The sequence below is a fragment of the Amphiprion ocellaris genome, chromosome 11 (assembly GCF_022539595.1).
Source record: "Amphiprion ocellaris isolate individual 3 ecotype Okinawa chromosome 11, ASM2253959v1, whole genome shotgun sequence".
Classification (NCBI taxonomy): domain Eukaryota; kingdom Metazoa; phylum Chordata; class Actinopteri; family Pomacentridae; genus Amphiprion; species Amphiprion ocellaris.
Window position 1 is genome coordinate 1,447,503 of NC_072776.1, and position 27,805 is coordinate 1,475,307.

General features: G+C 38.9%; 1 protein-coding gene across 1 annotated transcript; it reads right to left on the reverse strand.

The window, feature by feature from the left end:
• Positions 1-1,160: 1,160 nt before the first annotated feature.
• kpna3 (karyopherin alpha 3 (importin alpha 4)) lies at positions 1,161-27,496 on the reverse strand. The gene is made up of 17 exons (XM_023274864.3): positions 27,328-27,496; positions 23,735-23,779; positions 17,074-17,163; positions 14,883-14,912; positions 14,722-14,774; positions 14,533-14,628; positions 12,576-12,661; positions 11,025-11,111; positions 10,764-10,933; positions 10,394-10,438; positions 10,124-10,255; positions 9,866-9,994; positions 8,163-8,267; positions 7,841-7,912; positions 6,837-6,999; positions 4,160-4,254; positions 1,161-4,055 (listed from the first exon to the last, which is right to left on the reverse strand). The coding sequence occupies exons 1-17, from the start codon at positions 27,394-27,396 to the stop codon at positions 3,957-3,959; spliced, it is 1,566 nt and encodes a 521-aa protein (XP_023130632.1). The 5' UTR covers positions 27,397-27,496; the 3' UTR covers positions 1,161-3,956.
• Between the last annotated feature and the right edge of the window lie 309 nt (positions 27,497-27,805).

Genomic DNA, 27,805 nt, shown 5'->3' on the forward strand with positions numbered 1-27,805 from the left:
CCCCCTCAGAATTGCAGTAAAACAACCGTAACACAACTGCTACACAGTAAACCTGCTGCAACTCCATCTGGGTCAAGCAGGATTAGTGTTCCACTTGGAAGCCTGTTATCGTCTTTTGCACTTTTTTGGGTTTTTTTTTAAAACAGACCCCACGGGAAACCCAAATTCACTATCTGCAGGCCAAGTTAATCATTGCCTGCCAGCCAACACACACGTGTGGATCTGGCTAGTTGAAACAAACAGAACACGAGCTACTCCAAGTATCCACTCCTCGGCAGTGAAAAAGTGTCGCCTCTCTGGAGGAAATAACTGCTATGGGTTAAATTCAGACATCAGAAAGGAAGAGAAGAATTGAGATCCAGAATCAAGAGGTTCGTCCTGTGGTTCGTTGTCGATCGATCTGACCTGTAAAGGACGATCCAGAGACAGGAGGAAGAGCACATTCCATTTTTTTCTGATAAGATAACCTAAAAGGAGGGGGTGATGTGGATCTTAACCCTTGTGTCGTCCTGCGGGTGAAATTTGACCCATTTCAAAGTTTGAAAATGTGGGGAAAAAAAACTATTTTCACAGAGAAACTTCTGATGTCCACATTTTCAACATTTTTGGGAAATTTCTTAACATTTTGTTGGTGAAAAAAAAAAGAAATATTAAACGTTTCTTAAGAACATTCACAAAAAAAAAAACAACCAAAATCCAGCGAAATTCACTGGATTTTGGAAAATATTAGAAGTTTTACTGATATATATGTAATCACTTTGGATGTTTTTTGGAATTTTTTTTGGAAGATTTTTATTCATTTTTTTTGAAAATATTTACAAGAATTTTCTTGCCAAATTTGGGCGATTTAAAAAAAAATTTAATTAAAAAGTTAAACTTTTAAGGAATTATTGGAATTTTCTTCCTGAAGGTTTTGCAAACTTTCAGAAATTTGGGGAATTTTTTTGCTGAATTTTTAAATGTTTTTTCAGACAAGGAAACTATATTTTTGGTGCCTGTAAATGAGGACAACAGGAAGGTTAAACTATAAAGCTCAGCTCAGGGGGTAAAAACATGGGTCGCTTTTTTCCCCTCGTCAGCAAAAGATAATCACATGCACACTCTGACAGCTTAAAACCACTACAGTATGTGTGAATCACAACACTTGCAAGCACGAAGGATCCAACGGCTAAACAGCAAGTTTATTTTGGTTAGGATCAGAAACACAGATCATGTCCTGAGGGCGAGATGAGAGGAGACGTGAAAATCCCTCGACTGAAATATGGCAATGATGGTTTGTGTTCAGGGAGAGGAAAGGGGGAGGAAGGGAGGTAACGAGTGGGAGAAATGCTGTGTTACAATGTTCAGTGAATAAGATTGGAGGGGAGCAGTTACTCTCAACAGCAGAGAGCAGCATTGACCATTCCCATGGCAAACTCCAACAACAAGGAGACTTACACATTTACTGCAGCCACATCTCCTGTTTTAAAGATTCTCCAGTTGCTCTGAGTCTTTTCTATTCAATAAAACCTAAAAGTTTTAGTTGAAATGAAAAACAAAAGGCACAATGATTTTCAACTCATTCTTGTCTTTAATATGCACAAGAGTTGAAAGAATCAATGAGCCACCTTAAAGAGAAGAATTCAATCTAAAATTTATAAAAAGATATAAACAATCAGAGGCCAAAACGCTGTCTGTTGCTTTTCTCCTATTATTTTATTTAAAACAACTTTTCATTAGCAAGTAAAAATCTTGCAACAAACATAAGCTTGTATCCAATTCGGATACAAGGCAACAAAATTGTAAATCTTTAAAGTGGCTCGGTCTAGTCTGCTAGTTCATGACTGTACACCCTCTCTATAGTTTTGTTCAGTAATAAACAGCTAGTCCCAAAAACAAGCCTGGGCTGCTCGTAACAACCCCACCCAATATTTAAAACCCCGGTGTGACCCTGCCCCCACTCTTACCCCCTTCTAAGTAGTTAGCAGCCAACCAGGGGGATCATAAAGTCTTCGAGACCAGGGTTAGAGTTGGGATTAAGGTTCGACACCTTAAACCCGAACCCGCACACCGACTGGGACACGGGACGGTACATTTTAAACAGCCCCGTCACCACTACGAAGAGGAAAAAAAAACAAATAAACAGCCTGTTCCAATTCATCAGCATGTCATCACAATACATATGCAAGTCAAAAATAAAAACAAGAAAACAAAGAAAATATTGCTTCAAAAAAAAAAAAAAAAAAAAAAAAACCCTCCCAAGCCATCTTTGACAGTTATCGTCCATCCAATGACTGTCAGCTGCAGCAGCTTTGTACAGGCTTTATGTAAATATATTCATATATTCATTAGACGGCAAGGAGAGATACACATCATGTTTGATTTTTTTGTACAATTATTCAAATTGAGTGATGACATGTGACCTCTTCATCGAAAGTAGTTAAAGATCAGGACCTGTACTCCTCATATAAGTCTAGTCTTCAATGAGTATAGGTCCCTTTCTGCAGGCAGACATCATTATGCCTCTCAGACATGTGCATAAGACTGAAGAAACGAAAGAAAAAAGTAAAAACAGACATAAGGAAGCTCCACAGACTCAACCAGAAGAAGCTGAAACATGAAAGTAAGATTTCTGTTTGAAGACACAATTTTTCTTTAAAATAAAAAATTTAAATAATCTTAAGGTCAGATAAGCAATTCAGAACAATTTTAGTTGTTTTTGTTAAACCCCCAACCCCCACCCTCCTTTCTGAGTTTCACATTACAGGGGAGTCTGGAGCAAACAGTTCGCCGGATCACGACCCGAGCTCATGCTGCAGAAAACGGATGTTCCTGTTGGGGGGAGATAAACGCTACAGCTGATGTGTTTCTCTTCTCTAGAGTCTCTGTGTCTTCACTCAAAAAGGTCATTTCCTCCCGTGGCAGGTATTCACATCCGTTAAAACAAGAAAAAAATGAATGTTGTCACTCTGCTGAATCAGAAGCAGGCAGTTAGCAGGTCTTACAGTTGCACGTGTTGAAAAAAAAGACAGAATTATGGCATTTTCTTCACATTTTTGTTGATTTTTTTCATTAAACATTTAAGTTTGATAATTCAACAGAGGTCACGTTAAAAAAGTGACGTCATCGAGTCAGAAGTCCCGTCAGTCAGTTTGCCACGGAGTCCTCTTTTTGCCTTAGAGCCCTTTCACCCCCTCCACCTGCCCCAGGAGTCTCCTGGGAGGGCAGCAGGGGTCCGTGGTTAATCATGGCTTAGCTCTGGGATTAACTCTTTAAACTGGGTGAGAGAGGGGGTATCGGTGTGCCTGGTCATCAGGAAATCGGTGTGACTAAAGTGTGTGGATGTACGTCAGTGTGCGTGGGTGAAGTAACACTAGAGGACGATCTGCGGGAGGGGGGGGGCACAAAAATAAACCACAAACAAACAGCAGTATTTCTTCCCCGTAAATGATATGTGGCTCCTAACAGAAGTATGCACACAAATTCTACGTGTCAAAAAGTGTGTATATATGCATGTTCGGGTGTTTGTGTCGGAAAATGTGCTTGCGTGTTTTTGTTTTTTTTCTTTTTGTCTTTGTGAAGATTTGACATTTGGCAATTAAATCTTGCCACGAAGGCTTTTTCTTCCTTCTATTTTTGTGTGATTTTCAGAAGCACTGGCAGCAGAGAAGACTGACAATCCTCCTGACGCGGGTTGCCAGATGGTGGCGGCGCCTGTCGAACAACCAGGACTCCTATGAAAGGTTGCAGTGTTCGGTGAAGGATGACCGTTTTAAAAAGAAGAAGAGGAGAAGAAAAAAAAACACCCCACAGTGCAGAGGTGGGGGTGGGTAAACTCTTCAGTGGTGAGTTTCCATTTTGAAGTGATGCTAAGTAAATCCTTCGGTACCAGGTTGCCAGATTGGAGGAAAGATGGATGAATGTCTGGGGTGATTACAGAGTACCCGTGCAACCGGTTGAACCAAACATCCTGGATTTTAGAAATTAAACTCCTTCGTTTGCATGTTGGAAGATGGATCAAAGTTGAAGGTTCCTCCTTGAGTGGTTTCAGGGATCAAGCTGGGATCTTCATCGATCTGAAAACAAGAAATCATGCAGGAGCGCATTGGAGTAAGTTGTTGACTGAGGAGGAAAAAATAAAAGAAAACCGTGAGGTAAAATTTACTGGCGGTGAACTTACATCATCTCCTGAAAAGTACTGATCGATAATCTCAAAGGCTAGTTTGTAGATATCCTCATTCTCATGCTGCTGCAGATTTTCTATCTTCTCCAAACCTGAAGGACATCAAAACAAGGACAAACACAACATGAACTCGCTGCTACAGTTTACACCGTTTAAGTACAGAATGAGACACAAGAAAACAAAGCTGTGAACCCTCTGAACCCCTAACAGTTTCTGAGAGTCATGATACCACAACTCTACAGAAAAAACAGTGTAGTATGACCAAGTTTATATATAATCATATATAATCATTCATATAATCTAAATGAATTTAAAAATATTTTCAAAAAGTCACAGCAAGTACCTGTAAAAATACAAGCAATCATAGGATTTTTTATTTTTAACTTGCCCATAAACACATCGTAATGCTTTTAACCTTCCTGTTGTCTTCATTTACAGGCACCAATAAATATTGTTTCCTTGTCTGAAAAAAATCCAAAAATTCAGCAAAATATTTCCCCAAATTTCGGAAAATTTGCAAAACCTTCAGGAAGAAAATTCCAATAATTCCTTAAAAGTTTCCCTTCAAAGTTTGATTTTAAAAAAATCCCCCAAATTTGGCAAGAAAATTCTTGTAAATATTTTCAAAAAATGAGCAAAAATCTTCCAAAAAAAATTCTACAATTATCTAAAGTGATTCCATATATATCAGCAAAACTTCTAATATTTTCTTTCAGAACATTCACATAAAAATCAACCAAAATTCAGTGAAATTCACTGGATTTTGGTAGATTTTTTTGTGAATGTTCTTAAGAAACATTTTTTACATTTCTTTTTTTCCCACCAAAAGATGTTCAAAGATTTCCCAAAAATGATGAAAATGTGGACATCGGAAGTTTCACTGTGAAAATATATATATTTTTCCACATTTTCAAACGGGTCAATTTTGACCCGCAGGACGACATGAGGGTTAATGTCTGGAGAAAACAACCAAATTTAAGCGCAAAAATCTGGATAAAAACCTGCTGTTTTTTTCTTACTCGAGTTTCACAAAATCTGGTTACTGTACAGTTTATTTTTCCCTATTTAAAATATGTACAAGGGTGTCCTCAGCTTACATCAGAGTCCCGTTCCTACTCATCTACGTAAGCTGATTTTCGCCGTAAGTCTGAACTCCGGTGAAAATGTAAACAAAGCCGTTCCGTGCATCACGATGTCGATCAGTTCTTCATAAAAGTCATGAATACCAATGACTTTCATGCATGTATGAATCATTTTACTAGAACATAACAGAATATTTTAACGGCCTGATATTGTTGTTGATGTTGAGGTTTCAATGTTTATTGTTCAGTTCCAGATTTCCCTAATGTCAGTGAACGTGCCATGTTTAGTTAGCTCATCTCTGATTGGCTGAGAGTCAGCAGTAGAGAGAGCTGGGAACGGCGGCTAATTCTGGAGCTAAGTTATGGGGTTTTTCTAGTTATTCTGTCGTTGGCTACGGTCCACAGTAGCCTGTGTGAAGGTTCAATAAACCAGCAGAGAACCAGATAAAGTCTCTCTCATTCATCACAGATGGTCGCTACAATAAGTTTTTACAACTGGACCCATGTTGGTCGGTGTTTCTTCCTGTTCCCAGCGTTTTATTCTATCTAATTTCACTTCCATGGAGACGGCTTTCCTTTTCTTCCAAGCATCAGAAGAGTCTGACTTACGCTGGGAGTCATAATGAAGGATAAAAAGTTAGTGAATGTAGCACAATCCAAGGTGGCGTACAACCGGAGAATGGAAACAAAGCCGTCTGATAGCACCATGACGACATATTCATCCGCTCCTCAACTAGTTCCATGTAACGATGAAACGCCGTAGGTCGAGGACGTCGTAAACCGAGGACTTCCTGTATATGCAAAATAAAATGTTTTCTTTTGGGCAGGTTTGCTAGTTTTTCCAGATGAAACCGAAAGGTGAACAATAAAATTGAGGTTGTTGAAAAGTTAAAAATAAGATGGTTGTTGATGTCTTTTTTTTTTTTTTTTTTTTTTTTTTTTTACAGTTTCTTGCTCTGATAATTGATGCAGTTCTGGAAATGTCTTAAAAAGTAACATGCCATTCAAACCCAGCTTCGTTTGGGGGTTCAGAGGGTTAAGAAATTAAAAATTATAAAACAACAACTGGGGCTGCACAGTGGAGTAGTGGTTAGCACTTTCGCCTTGCAGCAAGAAGGTCCCTGGTTCGCGTCCCGGCTTTCCCGGGATCTTTCTGCATGGAGTTTGCATGTTCTCCCTGTGCATGCGTGGGTTTTCTCCGGGTACTCCGGCTTCCTCCCACAGTCCAAAAATATGCTGAGGTTAATTGATTACTCTAAATTGCCCGTAGGTGTGAATGTGAGAGTGATTGTTTGTCTCTGTATGTAGCCCTGCGACAGACTGGCGACCTGTCTAGGGTGTCCCCTGCCTTCGCCTGAGTCAGCTGGGATAGACTCCAGCCCCCCCGCGACCCTAGTGAGGATTAAGCAGTGTATAGATGATGGATGGATGGATGGATGGAAAACAACAACTGTGTCACTCCTGTCTTTGGGGTAGGGAATAATTTTTTTCTCAGTTGAACATACAAAACTTTAAATTAGTAAGGAGATTATTAAAAAATAAACAGAAAAACCTGGAGCGTAATGTACAGAAATCATCTGCTAAATACAGACCTCCACACTCCTCTATGATCTCGGCAATAGTGCTGGCTTCATCTCCTGCCATGATGAGGATGTTCTTGAGGCCGTCCAGGACAACCTGCACCACCTGGGAGTCCTTCACCGACAGCAGGTTACAGAACGGAGGGATGACGTTCTGCTCCACTAAGAACTCCACCTACACAAACCCACACATACACACCACATCCATACTTGATTACAACACAGGCACATGGTTACAAGTGTGGAAAGTGTTACTGCAATTCACTCACAATGACTTCTTAACTGGACAAGTCAACATTGCCTAGCTTCATCCTTCAATGATAGCATGAAATTATGAAATCTTATATGTCTGGCAGGCTAAATAGGGTTCTAAGGTTTAAGTACCGTAAAATATTTTTAAATATACGTATCCCTGATCGTAGCAAACACATTTTAACCCTCCTGTCGTCCTGTGGGTTAAATTGACCCGTTTTAAACTTTGAAAATGTTTGAAAATATATTTTCACACTGAAAACCTCCCCATTTTCGGAAAAAAAGAAATGTGAAAAAAAATGTGTCTTTAAGAACATTCAGAAAAAAAAAAATCAACCAAAATCCAGTGAAATTTGCTGGATTTTGGTTGATTTTTTCTGAATGTTCTTAAAGAAAATATTAGATATATATGGAATCACTTTAGATATTTTTAGGATTTTTTTGGAAAATTTTTATTCATTTTTTGAAAATATTTACAATTTTGTATTTAAAAAAAAAAAAATTATATCTTGCCAAATTTGGGGATTTTTTATTTTTTTTTTAACTTTAAAACTTTTAAGGGAAACTTTTAAGGAATTTTTGGAATTTTCTTCCTGAAGATTTTGCAAATTTGTATAACTATGGGGAGGATTTTTTGCTGAATTTTTGGATTTTGGAACTATAATTTTTGGATCAGTATTTTTTGGTGCCCGTAAATGAGGACAAGAGGAGGGTTAAACACAATGGTAAAATTTCTACATTATTGGTCCCACAACCCAGCTCACCTGGTCTTTCCTCCCACTGATGGTGAGGTTGCTGATGGCCCATGCTGCCTCCTTCTGAGTGCCAAAATCACCCTGTAGAGAGCCAGGCTGTCACTGAGATGTACTACAACAGCATATTGCCATGGTGCACAAAATAATCTAGGCCATTTTGCAATTCAGTGTCCATTTCATTTATCAGAGCAGTTTGGTTATCTGCCTACAAAACATGAAAAGTGAAAGTGTCGAGTAACGCCAACATTAAACTTTTAAAAAAATTAGGGTCTGGTACCATCCGTGGAGAAAGAATAGAAAATCTAAAGCTTTTTTTCCACCATGGACAAACCTTAGCCAGTTGGTGAATGATCATAGGAATCAACCCAGCATCGATCACAGCTTGGACCTGCTGTTGGTTCCCAGCTGTTATGTTGGACAGGAACCAGACTGCTTCCTGCAAAACAGACCAATCGCAAATGGTCACAACCAGCACTATAGCTTCAACACACAGAAATATTCCTTCAAACATGAATCATTTCTGGATTTAGCGCAAAACTCTGGCACTGTTTGTGCTCCAGCTTCATATAGTCTAAATGAATCACCTTTATGTGGGTATTTCTTGAACATGTTTGAAAGTTACTGCTAGGGATGTCCGATATTGGCTTTTTTTCCGATAACAGATATTGTCCAACTCTCAATTTCCGATTCTGATATCAACCGACACCGGTATGTGTGGGCTATTTATCTAATTTTAGGTAACATCACATATCTCCTGTGGTGGAATTAACACATCATGCCTCATTTTATTGTGATGTTCCATTGGATGCATTCTCAGATGCAACAAGGCTTTCAGATAGAAACACTGTCTGAGCAAAATAAGAAAATTACTTCAACTTAAGTTATGGAAAAAATGCCATTTTCTTTTTTTTAAATTGTCTCAAACAACAGTTCACACTCTCCCTCTCTCTGAGAGTCTAATACAATGTGGCAACTATATTGTACAATTTTGAAAACTGTCAGCAAAATCCAGTCATTATTTTATCAGTTTTCATGATAGGCAAAAAAAAAAAAAATGATAACGATATTGACTGATATTACATTTTTATGCAAATATCAGTGGGCCAATATTATCAGATATCTCGAGTTACTGTTTTAAAAAATTATGTCTATTCACTATAATATTCATTCATTACTAACCCACTAAACCCCAAAACCTTCTGGATAGTTTGGAAGGTATTCTAGTTAAAAACAATCATAGCAAGTACCTGTAAAAATAGAAGCAATCATAGGATTTTTTACTTTTAACTTGCCCATCAACTCATCGTGCTGCTTTTAATTTTGTCTGGAAAAACAACCAATTTTAAGCTTAAAAAGCAGGATACTTAATCAAAATCAATTCATTCTACATGTCTTATTTAAAAACTTTGGAAAAATAAGAAAATTGCAGTAGAACAACAAAAACTTATGCACACCTCGGTGCAAGTAGCCAAATATCTATAATATGTAGAGTTTGGCAACACCTGTGGGCACTTGGAAAACAATTGTACATGTTGATACTGGGTTTTTTCACATTTTTGTAAAATAAATGATTGCAAAAAAAATTCACTTTCTGTATGCTTTTTTCCATTTTTTAAATGATTTAGAGTATTACTACTGTGTCATACTGCAACAAGTTGTTGTTTTCATGGAGGTGCAGGACTTTATATTGCAGTAAAAAATTTGCTCACACTGAGTAAAAATAAGACAAGATACAAAAAAAAAAACGTGGAAAATGATTGGAGTGTAGTTAGTAACGGTTGTATTTTTTATGAAAAAAAGAACAGATACTTTACTGTAAGCTCAACTGCCGTGCCACTCAATAAGTAAATGAGCACAGCAAACGTGCTCCTGTTATATTATACTTCCTGACAGTGAAACAGAACTTCCTCATAAGTGCTTTGAACTTCACTGCAGTTCTTAAGGAGCACATACCTCCATCCTGCTTCCATGCAAAGCTATAAGATACCACCAGACTTGCACAATAAAAGCAACATGCAGACGGTGGTGTAATACCTTGTTGATCTTCTCTTTAGGGTGTGTGAGCAGGTTGGGGAAGTGTGAGAGGACATCGCAGTTGAGAACCACCTGTGTCTGCTCGTCCGTCCCTGTCACAATGTTTCCCACTGCCCTCAGAGCTGCCGTCTGTGGACAAGAGAAGGCAACGATAGCTTGAAATTACTTTGCTGATCAGTTCAAGGAGGACGAAAATAACAACGGTCTTCTAACTGTGGACAGAAGGCAAAATTAGCTCAATAAAAACAAACGTCTCACCTGAACTTTCACCTCCTGGTGGCTGAGGAGAGGCACAAGAAATGGAACAACTCCAGAATCAATGACCATCTGGATCTGCTCATTACCTCCATCCGTCAGATAAGACAGAGCCCACACCGTGTCTACTAGGATCTAAACACAAGTACACAAAACTCATGAGAACACATACAATAATTATGCCGCTAGAACTGTGGGGATATAGCAGCACTGTCTACACAAATCAGTAAACACAAAATGACTTAAACAATCCCATTTCAGTGTGATACTTACATTTATATCAGTGTGATATATTAGCACACAGAGGGCTGGCAAAATCTGCAGGGAAAGAAACGTAGGTTGTGAGTGGGTTGGATGTAGGCAGCGGAATAGATGGATACATGAAGGTAAAAAAGAAAAAAAACAGGGCAGTGCAAAGAGACAAAGAGTGTCACACAGGGACATAACTGTCAACCAGAAATCAATTGATGCCAAAAGAGCTTTAAAGTCAGAAATCCTCCTGGGTGATGAGGCTGATTTGGCTACCGAAAAGGCGCTGCGGAAGCTTCTTTGTGACTCAGCCTGCAGTGTCACAGTCAACTGCAAAGAAACACATCCATCTGTCTGGCACATGAAAGCCGGTGCAACGCGCAGACACACCCACCTCTTGCACAGTCTCCATGGGTGGCGGTGGATCCTTGTTGCGGCAGAGGTTAACGATGACCCAGGTGACGTTGCGGAGGAAGGTGATGGGGATCGACGGGTTGATGAAAGACAGCAGGGGCTTGACTACACCCAGAGAGATGACATAATCCCTGCACTGTGGACCATCACCTGGGCAAGCGAGGGGGGGACGCAGGTCAACACATCTCTGCATAGCTGCTTCCAAACGGTACACACACTTCTAAATGAGGGCGACACTTACCTATAATGTTTCCTAAAGCCCATACAGCCTGTTCACAGACGTTCTGGTGAGGAGAGTGTAGCAGTCGCAGGAACAAGGGCACTGCATCTAGACACACAAACATTAACATATCAGAAACTCGCCCGAGGTGGCAGAACAACCAGGTTCCTAATTACATTCAACATAAACCCATTGCTGTGCCACTACTTCTCCACATATCATCTGATGCAAATCTCTGTCTACTCTGTCCACCATTTCCCTGGACTATAAGGGGATGAAATGAATATACCACCTCATGTGTTTCCATGGAGATGAATTGAAATTTGTGACCCTGTACCTCATTGTGAACTCGTTTTCTGAACGGTGCTTACAAATCGTGACACTGGCAACTTGCAACATGTGCACACGCCCGCTAGACAGGCGCTAAATGATGATTATTGGGGGACGGTAGGGAGTTATTTTCCACATAACCGCCACACAAGCAGCTAATTTTACACAGACATTTGGTGCTTCCTTTGCCAATTAGGGTGGATTGTAAACAAGCTAAAAACAAACAGTGTATCTACAAATAAAGTGCTTCAGCTGCGTTTTTGAGTATCTGACAGAACAATAGGCCTTTGTGTTAATTAGTGCATTTATCTACGCCATCGATCTAACAGCTTGTGCGTCACATGCAGTATACGCACACAGCTGTGGCCAGAAGGCCTCAAGCTTATTTTTCTTCAATTTACGCACATAACTACAACCATTGTGTCTTGGGCTCTGTCCAATGCTTAACACTACATCTAAAATTCAGACAGTATTTAGATTCTGAATGCTTTTGTGTGAGCTCACAGATGAATCGACCTCCGTTACTCTGTTAAACGTGCTGCTACTGCTACACTTTTCGTGTGGAAACGGTGTAACCATATGCAACAGATGAGACTAATTAGACATGCAAATAAATATTTAATATTTAAATGTGTTAAATTGCTGACTTTCAGGTATTTAACAGTAGAGACAACAACAACAAAGACAACAAAAAAAAAGAACACTCCTTTCTAACTGGCCATATTTCTTATTTTCAATAACAAGAAAAGTGGTTTACTGTCAGTTATGGGGGAAAAAATGAAAAAATGCCCATTAGGACAAGTGAAACATGTTCACATTTAGCTTAAATTAACCCTTAAAGCTAACTGCAATTTCAGCTGCAAAATTTTCACAGAGGACACAGTCATCTTGTTTGGAAAAACTTCATTGGCACTGTCACAGGCTTGGCTTTTAACCTCAATGTGTGATTTACGGTACGTTTAAGATATGTGACATTTGTTAGTTGGAAATTAAATTGCAACAAGTTTGTAACTGCCAGCTAATCTCATGAATACCGATCATGTTTTCCACTATCCAGTCATGTTGTTCTTATTAGATAACAGTGCGCTCTTACTTTGAAAAGAAAGCCAACATTCAGAGAATAACTGTGCCTCACCGAGTGAAGAAACAAATAAATATGCTTGCTTGGCAGATTGCAGACAGTGTATAAACACAGACTGGAGGGGTAACACTGGGGAAAGACAGAATGTGGGGTCAACTTACTGGATTTAACCACAGCCTGTGTCTGTGCTGACGTCCCAGAGGCAATGTTGGTCAGAGCCCAAGCTGCCTCAAACTGAAGAGAGGGACTGGAAGACAGAAAGAAAACAAAACCAGCTAAATTAAACTTATTTAATTTCCACACCAGGTGGGACAGAAAGGGGGAAATGAATAATGATAAATATAGATGTGCATAGCTTGTACATTTCCAGTTGTATTCCATGTTTTTCCAGGGCGGATTCTTGTATTCCCCCTCCCCCCCCCCCCCCCCCCCCCCCCCCCCAAAGCACCAGCCACCAGGACAATACACCTGTCTGTTTTTGGCCTTCCTTTACTAAACAACTTCAAGGAAAACGTGCAGCTCATGTGGGCATTCAGTTTTACAGCGTTACTGTCTTTACAGATTCATAATAACTACATACTATCACATAGTCTGAGTGGTTGACAACACATCTGACTCCAGATATCATGCCGTTTTGCAAACTGAGGCTGTATTCAAAATGGAGGAACATAATGAAATGATTTTACGAAAAATTGATGCAACACAAAATATTAGAAATCACACACTTGCAAGTGATCCTCACACCACCCACGAGCCAAATGCTAGTAAACTGTGGCGAAGGATGGTCTACCCCACTGAACGTTTCATCAGACAACCGACCACGACGTGGAGGTCCTACTGGTTCCTGAAGCTTTACCTTCTTTAGCTGCGCTGTAAAACAGTTAACAGGGAGCGGTGTTCTTTGCACTGTAACCAGAAACTGTAGTTACCTGTGGACAGATTTACTTCTGCCTTGTCATGTATTCATAGATTTCACATTAGTCTGCTTCTGTTCAAGTGGTGCTGGTTTTCATGCTGTACATTTCTTTGTAAACAGGGTTTCTGCAGAAATCTGTCAAATTCAATGCTTCTTAATGGCATTTTAATGCTATACTGTAAAATTTTAATGCCACAACCGTGAACTCAGCAAATTACACAGGTTTGTTTTTCTGTAAAAGATGATTTTTATATGAAAACTGTCCCCACATTTCACTATTTCTGAATCTGGAAACCACTCCTGACCACCAACGGGCTGCAGTCATTCTCTGAATTCCACGTTTTCTAGCCATTTTTGCTGGAATTTGCATTTCCCCATTTCCCAGCTCTCCTCCACCTGGTCCAGCCTGCTGGCCACTTTAAAAACATGCAGTTTTTGGCAACTGGCCCCGACCGGCTGGAACAATTATCACAATGCTTCAACATGTTTACGCAGATGCACATATCTGACGAATCACAGTCTAGAATTATATATTAATGTATCATTATTATCAAATATTTTTCTTGAAAACTGCAGAAAGAATTTTTAATGCCACTGAGAATCAAATGCAATGATTTTTAATGCCATTTAAGGCCTTAATTTTCAGAAAATCAGTTTAATGACTATTAATGCTTTTTAATGCCCTGCAGAAACCCTGGTAAAGCTGTAGTTCAAACTAGGCCCACTTGGCTTTCTGACCACTATTTTCTCAATGGATTCACGTTGCATTAAACTGCAAGAACACCAAAACAACAAAAGTCCAACACAAGCTTTGATTCCATGTTAACGTGATGCTGGCTGCTGCGGGTTGCCATGGTAAAACCCTTACAATTTCTTCCTTACATGTTCTTCCACCCCTACTATTCATTCTGCCCCCTCAGTGAACACAAGGTCCTGGGAATTGGGGAACTCGGAGAGACAGGAATGTTGATATATTTGGCTTGGCCTGCACTGAGAGGACCAGCCAGCTGCCCTGCATGCCTCCGCACACTCTCACGTGTGGCCACAGTGGGAAACAGTCTCATGCATACAAAGCCTCTGATACAGCAGCATCAGCAATCTATAAAAAAAAAATACACAGGAGTCTTCATTCCTATCTAACTGACCGCTCAGTTCATCGAGTAAAAGAAAAATAACACAAACTCCTTTGCAGACAGACTTACTTGTCGTCCCTTTCCAGGCATTTGACTAAAATGGGCAGGATCCCAGACTTTATCAAGTCATCGATGGGAGGGTTTCTGTCACTCGAGAGCAGTTTTCTGATAAAAAGCAGACAAAAAATCTCAAAAACACATTATTCAAAAACAGCTAGTAGTGTGTGTATATATGTGTGTGTTTTTTCAGCCACTTACCTGGCTGCCTGTACAGCACTGAGCTGTATAACTGCATTATCACTGGTAGCATTCTGCAGGAACAAGCAGCCACAGTGCAGATTAGTACAGTATAACTAGCCAGCAGGTAAGATGGGTAAAGTTAGTGTAAAACTGAAAACTTGAATGACATAAACTCTTACCTGTAAGATGGCATCAAGCGTGACATTTTGCTGCACAAAGAGAAAAGCGGAAGAATATTAGCACTGTCAAAAATTTGCTATGCATACTTCATCAGCAACAATCACAAAATAGTGAACAAGCTGAAGACACACTACATACTTGTACAAAATGGTAATTTTATTTCTAGTATATATAGGTTAGATTGTATTTTATATTGTTAAATTTTATATAATTTCAGGAAGTAGCTCCTTTTGAAGTATGGTTATGACAATACTGAACTGTACTGACCCTGTTTTACAGCATATGTTAAATTTTTGTTCATGTTCTAATGCATGTTTATGAGTCTCCAGCAGTATTAAACATGGCACCAAAACAATCGCCTCATCCATATCAGTATGTTGTTTTCCTCTCAATAGGACCAATTTAAAGCAACGCCTCTTCAAAGTCCACATAATTATGACAATTATAGGCTAGAATCGCGAGCATTTCTTTATTGTGAAATCCAGTTGCAGTATAATTTGATCAGTTTATCCACAGCAGACACAACACGCAGCAAGTGTCGGCATCTGTGGTGTCATGAGGTCGAGTCATAGTCTTCCAAGATGTTTCCTGCTAAACTTTTAACTGTAACTGTATCTTGGACAACTTGCCACCTTTTAGTGGATTTAGGCCATTTCCATTGTTTCTGTAAACCCAGACTGACTTGTTGATGTTGAGATCAGGTTTCTTGTTATCCTTTCAAGTCTTTACAAGGCTGGCTGTATGTTTGGTGTCGTGGTCTTATGGTGCAGGATGGATGAGGGACTGGTGAGATGCCGCCAGAGTGCTGCTGCGTGATGAGTAATTATGTAAACGTCTCAAGTGACTAAAAGTTGCAGTACAGATACATGTATTTATATTTACAACTCAAAAGCCTTTATAAACCCTCCCCACACACTGCAGAGCAGCACTATGCGCAGCGATCAGACGTCAATGTGAAATGGACAAAGCCAGATGCTGAATGCTGTAAGCTATGCATTTTATTTCAATTAAATATTCCTTTACCCTCCTGTTGTCTTCATTTACAGACACCAAAAAATATTGTTTCCTTGTCTGAAAAAAATCCAAAAATTCTGCCAAAAAAATTCCCCACATTTCTGAAAATTTGCAACACTTTCAGGAAGAAAATTCCTTAAAAGTTTCCCTTGAAAGTTTGATTTTACAAAAAATCTCCCAAATTTGGCAAGAAAATTCTAGTAAATATTTTCAAAAAACAAGTAAAAATCTTCCAAAAACATCCTAAAAATATCTAAAGTCAATCCATATATCAGTAAAACTTGTAATATTTTCTTTAAGAACATTCACAAAAAAATTGTGAATGTTCTTTAGAAGCATTTTTAACATTTCTTTTTTCCACCAAAAAATGTTCAAAGATTTCCCAAAAATGTTGAAAATGTGGACATCAGAAGTTTCACTGTGAAAATATTTTTTCTAATGAGATTTCTTGCATTTCTGAGTCCACTGTGGTCCACTGTGAACGTTTTAAGGGTGGCTGAGACGCAGCTTTAAGCACAAATTTCCAGGCTCAGAAGGATCCTGCATCAAGAGGATGAAGCAGTTTCAAATCCCATTTACTGCACAACAGTCTTTTTTTCTACAGCTGCCCGTTTAATATGAATAATTTGTGTGATAGAAGGTTATTGGGGAAAGTTTTTAACTGAAAGAATTGGCCTACGTTCAGAATCATTCTCAAATCTTTTCACAGATTGATGATGTCTCTTCAGTTTCACAAAATATCAGTGGTTTTCTGGCCTCTTGCGAGACATTGCACTATTTCAGACTTTTTATCTTCAGAAAGATCTTTCATCCTCGATGCAATGCATGAGAACTGTGACTCACCTAGTAATGTGAAACCGCCTATTTTTAGGAGGGTTACCCTTTTATGAAGATCAGCTAGAAAACTAAATTAACAAACTAGGTTGAAACCAATGCCAGTTATCTGAACAGATACGAGGAATGAAATGAGCAAAAATTGAAAAATCACAAGCTTATTTGACTGAGAGCCCACTGATGTGTCTGAATTCATTTAAAAAGGGTCTGAAAATCTTCCATCCACTGCAAATAAAATACGCTGCCCTCCAGATTCTAACTCTTTGGACCCGTTACCCAGACTTTCCCATCTCACAGCATCTCTGCCACTAAAGCAAAGACCCACCACACACCCACACTTACCCCTTTGAAGTCTGAGTCGACGTCAGAGTCCTCCAAACTCTCCTCCTGCGGGACATTTCTCTTCTTCAGTAAATGTTCGTCTCGTTTGTTCTGACAAGAGGATAAAAGACAGAAGAGGGATGAGGGGTGGGGATGAAAGTATTCATTAATGCATTCATGAATTCTTAAAGTAACAGCCAAGCTAGGCCTACCTCAGAAACTATTTTGCAAACTTTTTACTTCATGGAATACAGCTTCATGTCAAAAATCAGGTTCTAACCCAGAGAAAAGTGCCTGCAGGCTAAAGCACAAAGCAAACACACACATACACTCTTCCATATGGGACGCTGAACCTTAACCCTGTAACCCTTAAACACTGCAATCCCATCAAGCCCATATTCATCCAGTATCAATGCACAGGGCATGTGAGTCAGTGGTAGGAGGAGATTCCCTTGCCCTACATTCTTGTGCATCATGCTGATGTGCGTCACTGATGACTAATCAGCTAGTGCAGTGCTTGTTGCTGCTCTGATCCAGCTAAATGGAATGTGCTAGACTTGAGACCACCTCAGCTCCCCACAGCTCTGACGTTTTTATGCTTTAACACTCCTGACTGTGCCACTGTTCTCCGGTCATCTACTGTTTGTTTACCAGTATTTTCAGACTATCACCAAAAAGGACAAAACTATTTGTGGTTATTAAAATCACAAGTTCAGATGCCCTAGACCAAGCCATGCCTTTGCTTGTGAACCAGTATCTCATATAGATATTCCTTTTTTTTTAAAGGAAAAAACAGGTCCACCACTTGGAAAAGATTCACTTAAATCTGGGGTATCCAATTAAAATTCAAAGAGGTCCAGTGAGAGAAAATGTATTAAAGCAAAGGTCCAGAACATCTTAATGTCTAACTGAATTAGTGTGATTTATGCTGATGTAACCTAGTAGTTTTATTAGTGTCTGCATATAATCAATACCTGACCGTTAAATCAAATAAATTCAGTACGGTTCAACAACATTTTGACATTTATTAATAAATGACTTTTGATATAATTGTACATCTGAAAATAAAGTTTAAAATAATGACTGAACAACCTGAAACAACGTATATACATCTTTAACTATACCTGAATCTCAAAAAATTTAAGCAGTTGAACACTTTTACATTTTTCCCTGTCTTCTATCACTGCTCTTACATGCCCTGCTGCTTAATGGGAGAACTGAGCTGCCAGGATTCTGAATCGTGGTCTGAATGGTGTCAGGGTCATTTTCAGACACAACTGGAGCTCATTGGTGAGTCTGGAACCATATTTAGTTTCTATTATGTTCATAGTTGAGAAGCTGCCACACAGCTGTATGCTGAGCCAAACATGGTCAGTACGTGACCACGGTCTGTCCTCCTCTCGTCTGTCCCTCACCTCTCAACTGTTTTCTGTATGCAGAGCTGCGATGTTTAGCGCCACGTGGGATGTCTGAATTCGTACCTAATTGGTCTGTGTGCTTCCTGAGCTGAAAACCAATGCCATAAACACTGGAAAAGCTGTGCCGATAAAATAGAAGTGACTTGTCAAATTTAAAATCCCGTTACAATTTACTGATTACAGGTGTGGGTCCATATAAGACGCCGTCTGCGTCCGGATCCGGATCTCACTTTGTCTGGCACAAACTTCTGAAAACCAGAGGCCACCTTCACCTTCTGTTATCTACCGATGTTTCCAATCCCAGGAGACTAAAAAAGGAGCAACACTGACACCACATGACTCAAAAGCAGATAAAGTTTACATGGGAAAAAATACTCAAGATGAACCCTAATAACTGATCTTTTAAGAGAAATACAACTTCTTAGTTTTGACTTTGTGACGGATATAATCCTACAGGATAAGTCATTAGGTACAATCTACAAAAAAATTCTTCAGTTAGAAATAGAGTGCTGTTTGAGATGATATTTTCCATTGTCAAATTTCTACAGAACCAATGAGCTTTTAACTCAGCTAAGATGTGACAGATTTTCTCATGATACAAACCAAAATCCGCCAAAAACTGTACAATAGTGAAAACAGCCCAATAACAATCAGCAAACTAAGAAGGTGCATGACAAAACCGATTTGTCAACCCACGAAGGCGAAGCAACACTTCAAAGCTCGTACAACTCAGCTGCTGTTCAACTGCATTAAAACCTTTCAGACACCAATTTCAAATTAAAACTAAAATGTTGCTTATTGCAAAGATCTCAACACATGACTGACAACTACACAACACGCAGCTATAATTTGGATGGTGAATCTCACCTTGCTGAGCAGCTGCTTGGGGAGCTGCTTCTAGTCCGTGCAAATCTGCCTCTACTGTATCTGCTATTTTAAGCAACAGTTTTTTTCTTCACAATTCCAACCAAAAAAAAAGCGTTAGTATTGACAAGAAATATCCCATCAGGCACTGTCAGTGTTCACAAAGAGCGTCGGTGAAGAAGCTCCGAGGTGTCATCACATGTGGAAGTCGAGGTCTACTTCCCTCTGACTCTGGAGACGTGCGATCACAAAAATTCTACTAATATCAAACCTGACTTTGCAAAGTGGGGATCTGCATTAAAGATAAATGCACTTGTAGAAACATCAGTATTAATTATCCCATGCTACACATCCAATGTTAGCATTTTGGGGCTTAGCAAGTGCAAATGACCCAACGGAGGAAGGTTAAAAGAGCAAGTTGCAACAGATTAAAAGCCCTCTCTAGGCATGGCTCTTTTAGAATGCCCTTAAAAAAAACTGACAAGAAGACAAAAGATTTCTCACAATATGCTAAACCCCATCTAGGCCTCACGTATAGAAACGCCAAGTCCCAGTTTGTTGTACATTAAAACATATGACTAAAGTCAACCAGAGTGATGGTCACTATTACAAAGAGTTAAACATTATACATATATCACATCTTCTGATTGAATGCAATAAGTTCAAATCAACCTGACTAAATCTCTTTAAGCAATGCCTCTGAATGAAGACGCAGCGGTGCAATAACTTGATAAATGCAAACAAAACTCCCAAACCAACGCCAGTTCAGTTGAAATAATGCTATGAATGAATGCACAAGGCAGAGAAACGATGACAACAGTGCTGTGTGATGCCTAGAGGTCATAAATTTAGCCAATCAATCAGGATGTATTCATAACTGAACATATTGTCATTTAACACACCGATAATCAGAACAATCCTCTCATTTTTTTTGGTCCACAGGGCAAAACAGAGGACAAAAATGACAATGTGCAATTCAAACTATATACCTCCGTTCATGTTCTGATACATCAATCAAGACAGATAATAGCATTACATCAAAAATTTGAGGCTCACTGTCTGAACTTGTCTGGAAGCCAAACTTGACCCTTGCCCAACCATTGTTGCAGTTCAACATAATTTAAAAACACACTATGCTGAAATAGCAGACATGCTGGGGAAAAATACCCCGGAGCCTGTTGTATTGCGGTAATTCTGCTCTTCACATGCAAGTTTTTTTAACAACTACATCCCATTGTATTGCAAAATACACAAAAGGATTTCCGACTGGCGTCACAATTTTCAGAAGAGCAAATTCAAATGGTCTTTTGGGTCTACAAATCTCTGACATCTTGGTGGAACTGCCTGGAACAGACCATAGTGCAGGAACATCATCAGTAGCAAAAGCAAATACACAGTTTGTTCAGATGCATTTTTCAGTTGCCTGTCCCACATGTGTCTGATGGAACACAAGCCTACTGTCTACACCAGGGGTGTCAAACTCATCTTTGTTCAGGTTCCACATTCAACCCAAGTTGATCCCAAGTGGGCCGGACTAGTAAAATCACAGCAAAATAAACTATACATAACAACAACTCCAATTTTTTTCCCTTTGTTTTCGTGCAAAAAGCTATGTTCTGAAAGTGTTCACATTTAATTAACTATCTTTATACAAAAAATTATGAACAACCTGAAATTTTTAAAGAAAAATAAGTTCAATTTCAATAGTATTATGCCTCAGTTTATCATTTCCACATTACAACTTTCAGATCAAAGAGTCTACAAAGGAACAAAACATTTAGTCACAGGTATCTGGAAGTGAACGATATAGTACTTTACTTTATGATCAAAATGACAAAAATCTGACAAAAAAACAAGATAAAGTATTGCAAAAATGAGACATAAAATGACAACAATTAGACAAATGACACGAAACAAAACAGACAAAATTTAGACAAAAAAGTCACAAAGCGACAAAAAACGAGACAAAAAATGACAAAAAAAGGAACAAAACGACAAACAAATAGACAAAAAACACAAGCGAGACAAAAAGGAAACACTAAATGACAAAAAGAGACAAAAGTCAGACAAAAACAAGACAAAATATTACAAAACGAGACACAAAATGACCAAAGAACAACGAACAATCAGTATTTTACTTTATGATCAAAACAAGTTGTCATGTTCTAGAAATTATTTTAAATTTATGTTTTTACAAATGACAATTTGCAGTTCTCTATAATTTTTACACTTTACAAAGTCGTCTTGTGGGCCGAATTGGACCCTCTGTCGGGCTGGTTTTGGCCTGCGGGCCACATGTTTGACACCCCTGGTCTACACTGATGGCATGCTGACTTGTACTTTAGTTACGCTCTGTGACCAGAAAGCACAAGTTGAAGCATATTTTTTCCCTTTTTGTCCATCTTTCTGCATTTTACACATGTAGCTACAGTGACTGTCAAACGGCCTCTAGTTAATCGTCCTTTAGTTAAAAACGGTACCATAATGTATTCTGTGTGGACAGAAGGAGCACCAAAGCTGTTGCTGGTCTGTCAACGTGCTACTCGCGCTATGCCTTCTGTATATAAGCAGTGATACCATTTGGGCTACAATATAACAAATGTAATCAGTGGCAGCTAATGAATCTTCCTTCTCTTCCATTTGTCAAAAGACAAACAAAACACAACTGCTGTCTATTAATGTGCTGCTGGTTTGGATGACAATAATACTAAACCCAAACTAGCTTCCTAGGAAATGAAAACATGCCTAACTGATGATCCAAAGTCTTTGCAATAAAAAATGCCAGTTATTAAAAATCGCACATACATGCATACGTACATGTACATGCAGTATACATATCATGGCCAACAACTGACAGACAAAAAGCACTTACCAGAAGGCAAGTTGAATAAAACCTTCATTTCGATCACAAAATAACAAAAACTTAACAACAGAAACCCATAAATGCCCAATAAATCTCAGTTAATTTAAAGCTTGTCTGTTTGCAGGGATAGACCAACCAAACAGGTGCAACAAACCCAAATGCTATTCTCCAGTTAACTGCTGAAGGCTGTGTGTTTACCAGTGTGTTCAGACTATCACCAAAAAGGACAAAACTACTTGTGACAATTAAAATCACAAGTTTGAACGCCCTAGACCAAGCCATGCCCATCTCATATAGATACTCATTTTTTGGGAAAAACAGCTCATTTATAAGGTCCATCATTTGGAAAAGATGAATTTAAATAGTTCTCACTTTGTCCGACAGAAATTTCTGAAAACCAGAGGCCTCCTTCTCCTTCTGTTATCTCCCTACGTTTCCAATTCCAGGAGACTAAAAAGGAACAACACTGACATCAAATGACTCAAAAAGCAAATAAAGAAAAAAATACTAAAGATGAACCTTCATAACTGATCTCTTAACCCTCGTGTCGTCCTGTGGGTCAAAATTGACCCGTTTTAAAGTTTGAAAATGTGGAAAAAAATATATTTTCACAGTGAAACTTCTGATGTCCACGTTTGAAACATTTTTGGGAAATCTATGAACATTTTTTGGTGGAAAAAAGAAATGTTAAAAATGTTTCTTAAGAACATTCACAAAAAAAACAATCAACCAAAATTCTGCGAATTTCGCTGGATCTTGGTTGATTTTTATGTGAATGTTCTTAAAGAAAATATTAGAAGTTTTACTGATATATATGGAATCACTTTAGATATTTTTAGTATTTTTTGGAAGATTTTTACTCTTTTTTTGAAAATATTTACAAGAATTTTCTTGCCAAATTTGGGGGATTTTTTTAAATAAAACTTTTAAGGGAAACTTTTAAGGAATTATTGGAATGTTCTTCCTGAAGGTTTTTGCAAATTTTCAGAAATGTGGGGATTTTTTTTGCTGAATTTTTGGATTTTTTTCAGACAAGAAAACAATATTTTTTGGTGCCCGTAAATGAAGACAACAGGAGGGTTAAGAGAAATAAAACTTCCTAGTTCTGACTTTATGATGGACAATAATCCTATAGGATAAGTCATTGGGTATAACCTACGATGAAAATTCCTCATTTAGAAATAAAGTGCTGTTTGAGATGATATTTTCCATTGTCAAATTTCTACAGAAACAATGAGCTCGTAACTCAGCCAAGATGTGACAGATTTTGCTAAATTCTGCAGCTTTAAGCGGACTATCCTGAATACAGATTGCATTGCTGCACCTAATCGTTGTCAACTTACAATTCCTGTCAGAATTTTCAATTTCCAAAATGCATCCAATTCCACTGGTCTGTAGTCAGAGGCAGATTTATAATACTTTGACAGAGGCCTAATGTGTGTCTGTGTGTGTGTGGATGTGTGTGTGTGTGTGTGTGTGTGTGTGTGTGTGTGTGTGTGGATGTGTGTGTGTGTACAGATGGTGCATCATTTCTCACCTTTCTCAGTTCAACTGTCACCTCATTTCGATGTCTTCTCATAGTCTGTAACAAAGAAAGACAAACGCTGTACATTAAATGTTTTTATACACATATTTTTGAAAATTTCAACCATGTTTTACTGTGGTGGGAAAATGTGAATATCTAAGCAATATAATGGGTATACCACAAAATACCTGAGCAAAAGATATCAGGTTGTATATTTTGCACTAAACGGCATGCCTTATCATTCACATCCATTTAAAATGATAAAAACCTAAACAACACAGGGAGAGTACGGTTCTTTTTTATTATTATTATTTAGGCATAAATCTGTGACTGAATCCCATAGAAACAACCCCCACCAACAGAGTTAAATGTTAGACAACTTAAAAAAAAAAGTCCGAGCAAGGAAAGACAGTTTAACTAATAAGTGTATTTGTGTGTCCGTTGGGTTTCCAGTTCATCCAGAACAGTTTGAGATGGTCTCAGATCTTGTGACTGTTTGAAGAGGTTCATGTTGCCTTCCTAAATAGCCTCTTATGTAATCTAGGACAGTCATAACTCAGGAAGCTGCGGAGCAGAGAGGTGTCTCCCAACCACTGCAAAACAACAATAATGCCATTACACTGCCCCAGATGAAAATGACCCTTTACAGAGAACCAAACACCAAAATACAAGAGTTCAATCTGGCAATCAAGAGAAATTTAAGCAGCTCAATACGCTTAAGTGGTTGATGTAGCCAAAATATGAGCTGGTAAAATAGAAAAAGGTACTTCCTTCCAAAAAAAAAAAAACAACTGCTGGAGCCCACACAGGTACCACAGTAGGTCCTTAACACTTGTGTCGTCCTGCAGGCCAAATTTGACCCGTCTTAAAGTTTGAAAATGTGGAAAAAAATCTATTTTTACAGTGAAACGTCTGATGTCCACATTTTCAACATTTTTGTGAAATTTTTGGGTGGAAAAAAAGAAATGTTACAAGTGTTTCTTTAAGAACATTCACAGAACATGCAATTGTTCTTAAAGAAAATATTAGAAGTTTTACTGATATATATGGAATCACTTTAGATATTTTCAGGATTTTGGGAAGATTTTTACTCATTTTTTGAAAATATTTACAAGAATTTTCTTGCCAAATTTGGGGGATTTTTTTAAATAAAATGTTTAAGGGAAACTTTTAAGGAATTATTGGAATTTTCTTCCTTGAAGGTTTAGCAAATTTTTGCTGAATTTTTTTTTTCAGACAAGCAAACAATATTTTGGGTGTCCATAAATGCAGACAACAGGAGGGTTAAAAGTCAGAATGATATTTGCAGCTTCATAAGGCAACAAAGATGAGTCAACTTTGTAACAAACACTTAATCAATCCAAAACCATAACCAAATTTTACACGGTATCAATGAAAATGAGGAGGAGCTAAACGTCCTACAGCCTGGGAGACGTTCCTACTTTGCAATTCAGTGCGGCTCCTAATGGTGTCAGAAATGAAGAGCAATCTGTTACGCCTGACCTAAATAAATAAAACCCAAACTGGCATTTTTTTCCCCTCTCTGCTGTAGTCTGAGTCATCCATTTACTAAAACTCAAATTCATGCAGAGGCTCTTAAGAGGACCCAGGTCAGACATCCGAGATGCCTGAAATAGCATCAGGAATGCACTTGGCAAAGTCTGTCTGTCATAGTAGCCATGTGCTTGTCAGACTGACTCAAAGTTTCAAAACAACCACCTATTGGGCACCAATCTGCGCTTTGAGAAAAAAAAAAAAACTTCAATCATGCACCCTGATGGATTTTATAGGGCCCTTCTCAGACATACCGTTGTTTTAGGATTATCTCAGGATTACCCAGAGGTCAGAACAACTCAGCACAAGTATGTCTTTGTTGGTAAACCCCACGGCTAAGAGAGATGCTTTCTGATGAATTCCATACATTCCACACATTATTAAAACAAGTCCAGATATCTGTTACTTCATTTGACATCTTTAGATCTCACAACTCTAGCTTCCTTTAGCTTGGCCTGAGTGAACACAGCCTCGACCAAATGCTTTGGTCATCATGTCAACGAGCAATGCAGACAAATGCTGTCAGAGAGATTTATAATTAGACTTGTCACTTGAATGATGCTACAATATCCAGCGGTTTAGACTAGATCTGCAGGTGTTGTGCCAAAAACAGACTGCTTGCTTTATGATAAATCTGTGCTGGCCAGTTTATATACGTCTACAGCTGCTTTTATATGGATGAGTCATACAAATACACATAACTTTACGTCTGTAGGAATATCAAAAGCGTGCCTTTGTGAAACTTTTCACAGTAATCAAGTAAGTAAGAAGTGTAATCAAAACATGATATTTAGGATGATAATATGCATTACTGTAATACCGTGTTCTATTTTTTGGGTGTATGAGTATGTTTCATATCCAGACTGCAATTAACAAGATTTACTGATGAGTTTTATATGTAAACTAAAGAAACCATCTTTTGCCATTATTCTACCAGATTTAAAATACAAAATTATGTCCTTCATGAATGAAATCAAATCATTCTGATGCATTAAGAGCATTTCAGTCACAATGTGGGGGCTGCAATCACTTTTTGGCAGGTAGGAAACTGGTTTAGTCCTTTAAAGCAAAGTCAGCTCGTAAAAATAACTATTGATTATAATGTAGGGCACAGAAGAGGCAAAATAACACAGAAACATAAGAATAACTGCCCCCATGGAGGGCAAACAGCTACCCATGGTGTTTTCTAGAATGTGACTTAGCAGTGAAGCTGACACACACTTAACAGCAGTGCATGTAACCATTAATAAATGTGAGATAATATTACAGCATTACTCACAGCTAGACTCAAACAATGTTAACTACGTCTAAGGTCTCTGCTCTCACTGATGGATGGACTCTTATTTAGTTTCTAATGTTATCCCACATCGAAATAGCCCGTAAAACTCAGGTCATCGCATCGTTACCGACCAGCTAACCGTTCAGAGGCTCAGCTAGCCGCCTCACCTGGTATCGCTGCTAGCCGCTTTGCTTTGACGTTAGCACGCTAGCAAGGAGGGGCAATACTTGGTTAGGGTGGATGTGGACCAGACGCTTAATTCAGCATAAACCAGCGTTTTCCTAACGGTGACAACTGGATGTGACGTTCGCGAGTTGGCACCGGTGTCATTTAGAGTCGGCTCGGCTGTTAAACATGTTAAATGAGCAGATTATGGAGCCGGTCGGGCCCAGCCTCGCCTGCGACCGGTGTCCATCCAACTAGCTAGTTAGCTGCCAGTGACAGCTAACTTAATTCTCCTTATTCCAGCAGACCGAGTGGGATGTTAGTGGCTGTTAACAAACATCAGCTACTGGAGATTGGTAAACAACCGGTGCTAACTGGACAGCTATTCTCGTTTAATTACAGGGGAGATATACCGATAACAAGGTAGCACCATTGATGGCGAACTCTTCAGCTAGCGCGGCTAGCTAACTAGCTAGCTGGCTGACTGGCAGGCAGCTGCAGCCGGGGCCAGGCTCCCCAACGAGGCCCTCACACTGTTTTTTCCTCCCCCCAACAAAAAACTGATTCTATCCTCGCTACCTACACTCGCGTTTATATGTCAGCTCACCTCGACATCACGCCCTTTATTTTTAAAGCTCTTGATGCGGTGGTTTTCCAAGCCGGCGTTTTCTGCCATGGCTGTACGGGGGGTTTCGCTATGACTCCGGCTTTCGGGATCTCCTCCGTGAAAGACGAGGCACGGCAGCTCCTGCGCTGCTGCTGGCTGCTCCGGAGAGGAGAGGGGGAGGAGGAGGACGGAACAGATCGCAGAGTGAGGGGAGGAGTCAGCACCTCCTGCCTGGGCTGTCCGGTTTCCACGGCTGCCTCCACGCACCGACAAGAAAATCCACCTGCGATTTATTGGACGCAGATGGGTCAATATGTAGTTGAGGGACTTTTCAAGTCCATGGGATATATCTTGCACATATTTTTATTAAAAGTAAAAAAATTAAAATTAAAAAAATCTGTTTTTTATGTTCATTATGAACATGTATTTACAAATTCCATAATTATTTATGATGGAAACAATCACTTATCAATAAAAA

Coding starts and splice junctions, on each gene's coding strand:
- kpna3 (XM_023274864.3), bottom strand. CDS start 27,396: ATGGCAGAAAACGCCGGCTTGGAAAACCACCGCATCAAGAGCTTTAAA. Junction 11,112..12,575: donor ACAGGCTGTGGTTAAATCCA/GTAAGTTGACCC, acceptor TTGTGTGTCTAG/ATGCAGTGCCCTTGTTCCTG. Junction 9,995..10,123: donor ACCAGGAGGTGAAAGTTCAG/GTGAGACGTTTG, acceptor TCTTGTCCACAG/ACGGCAGCTCTGAGGGCAGT.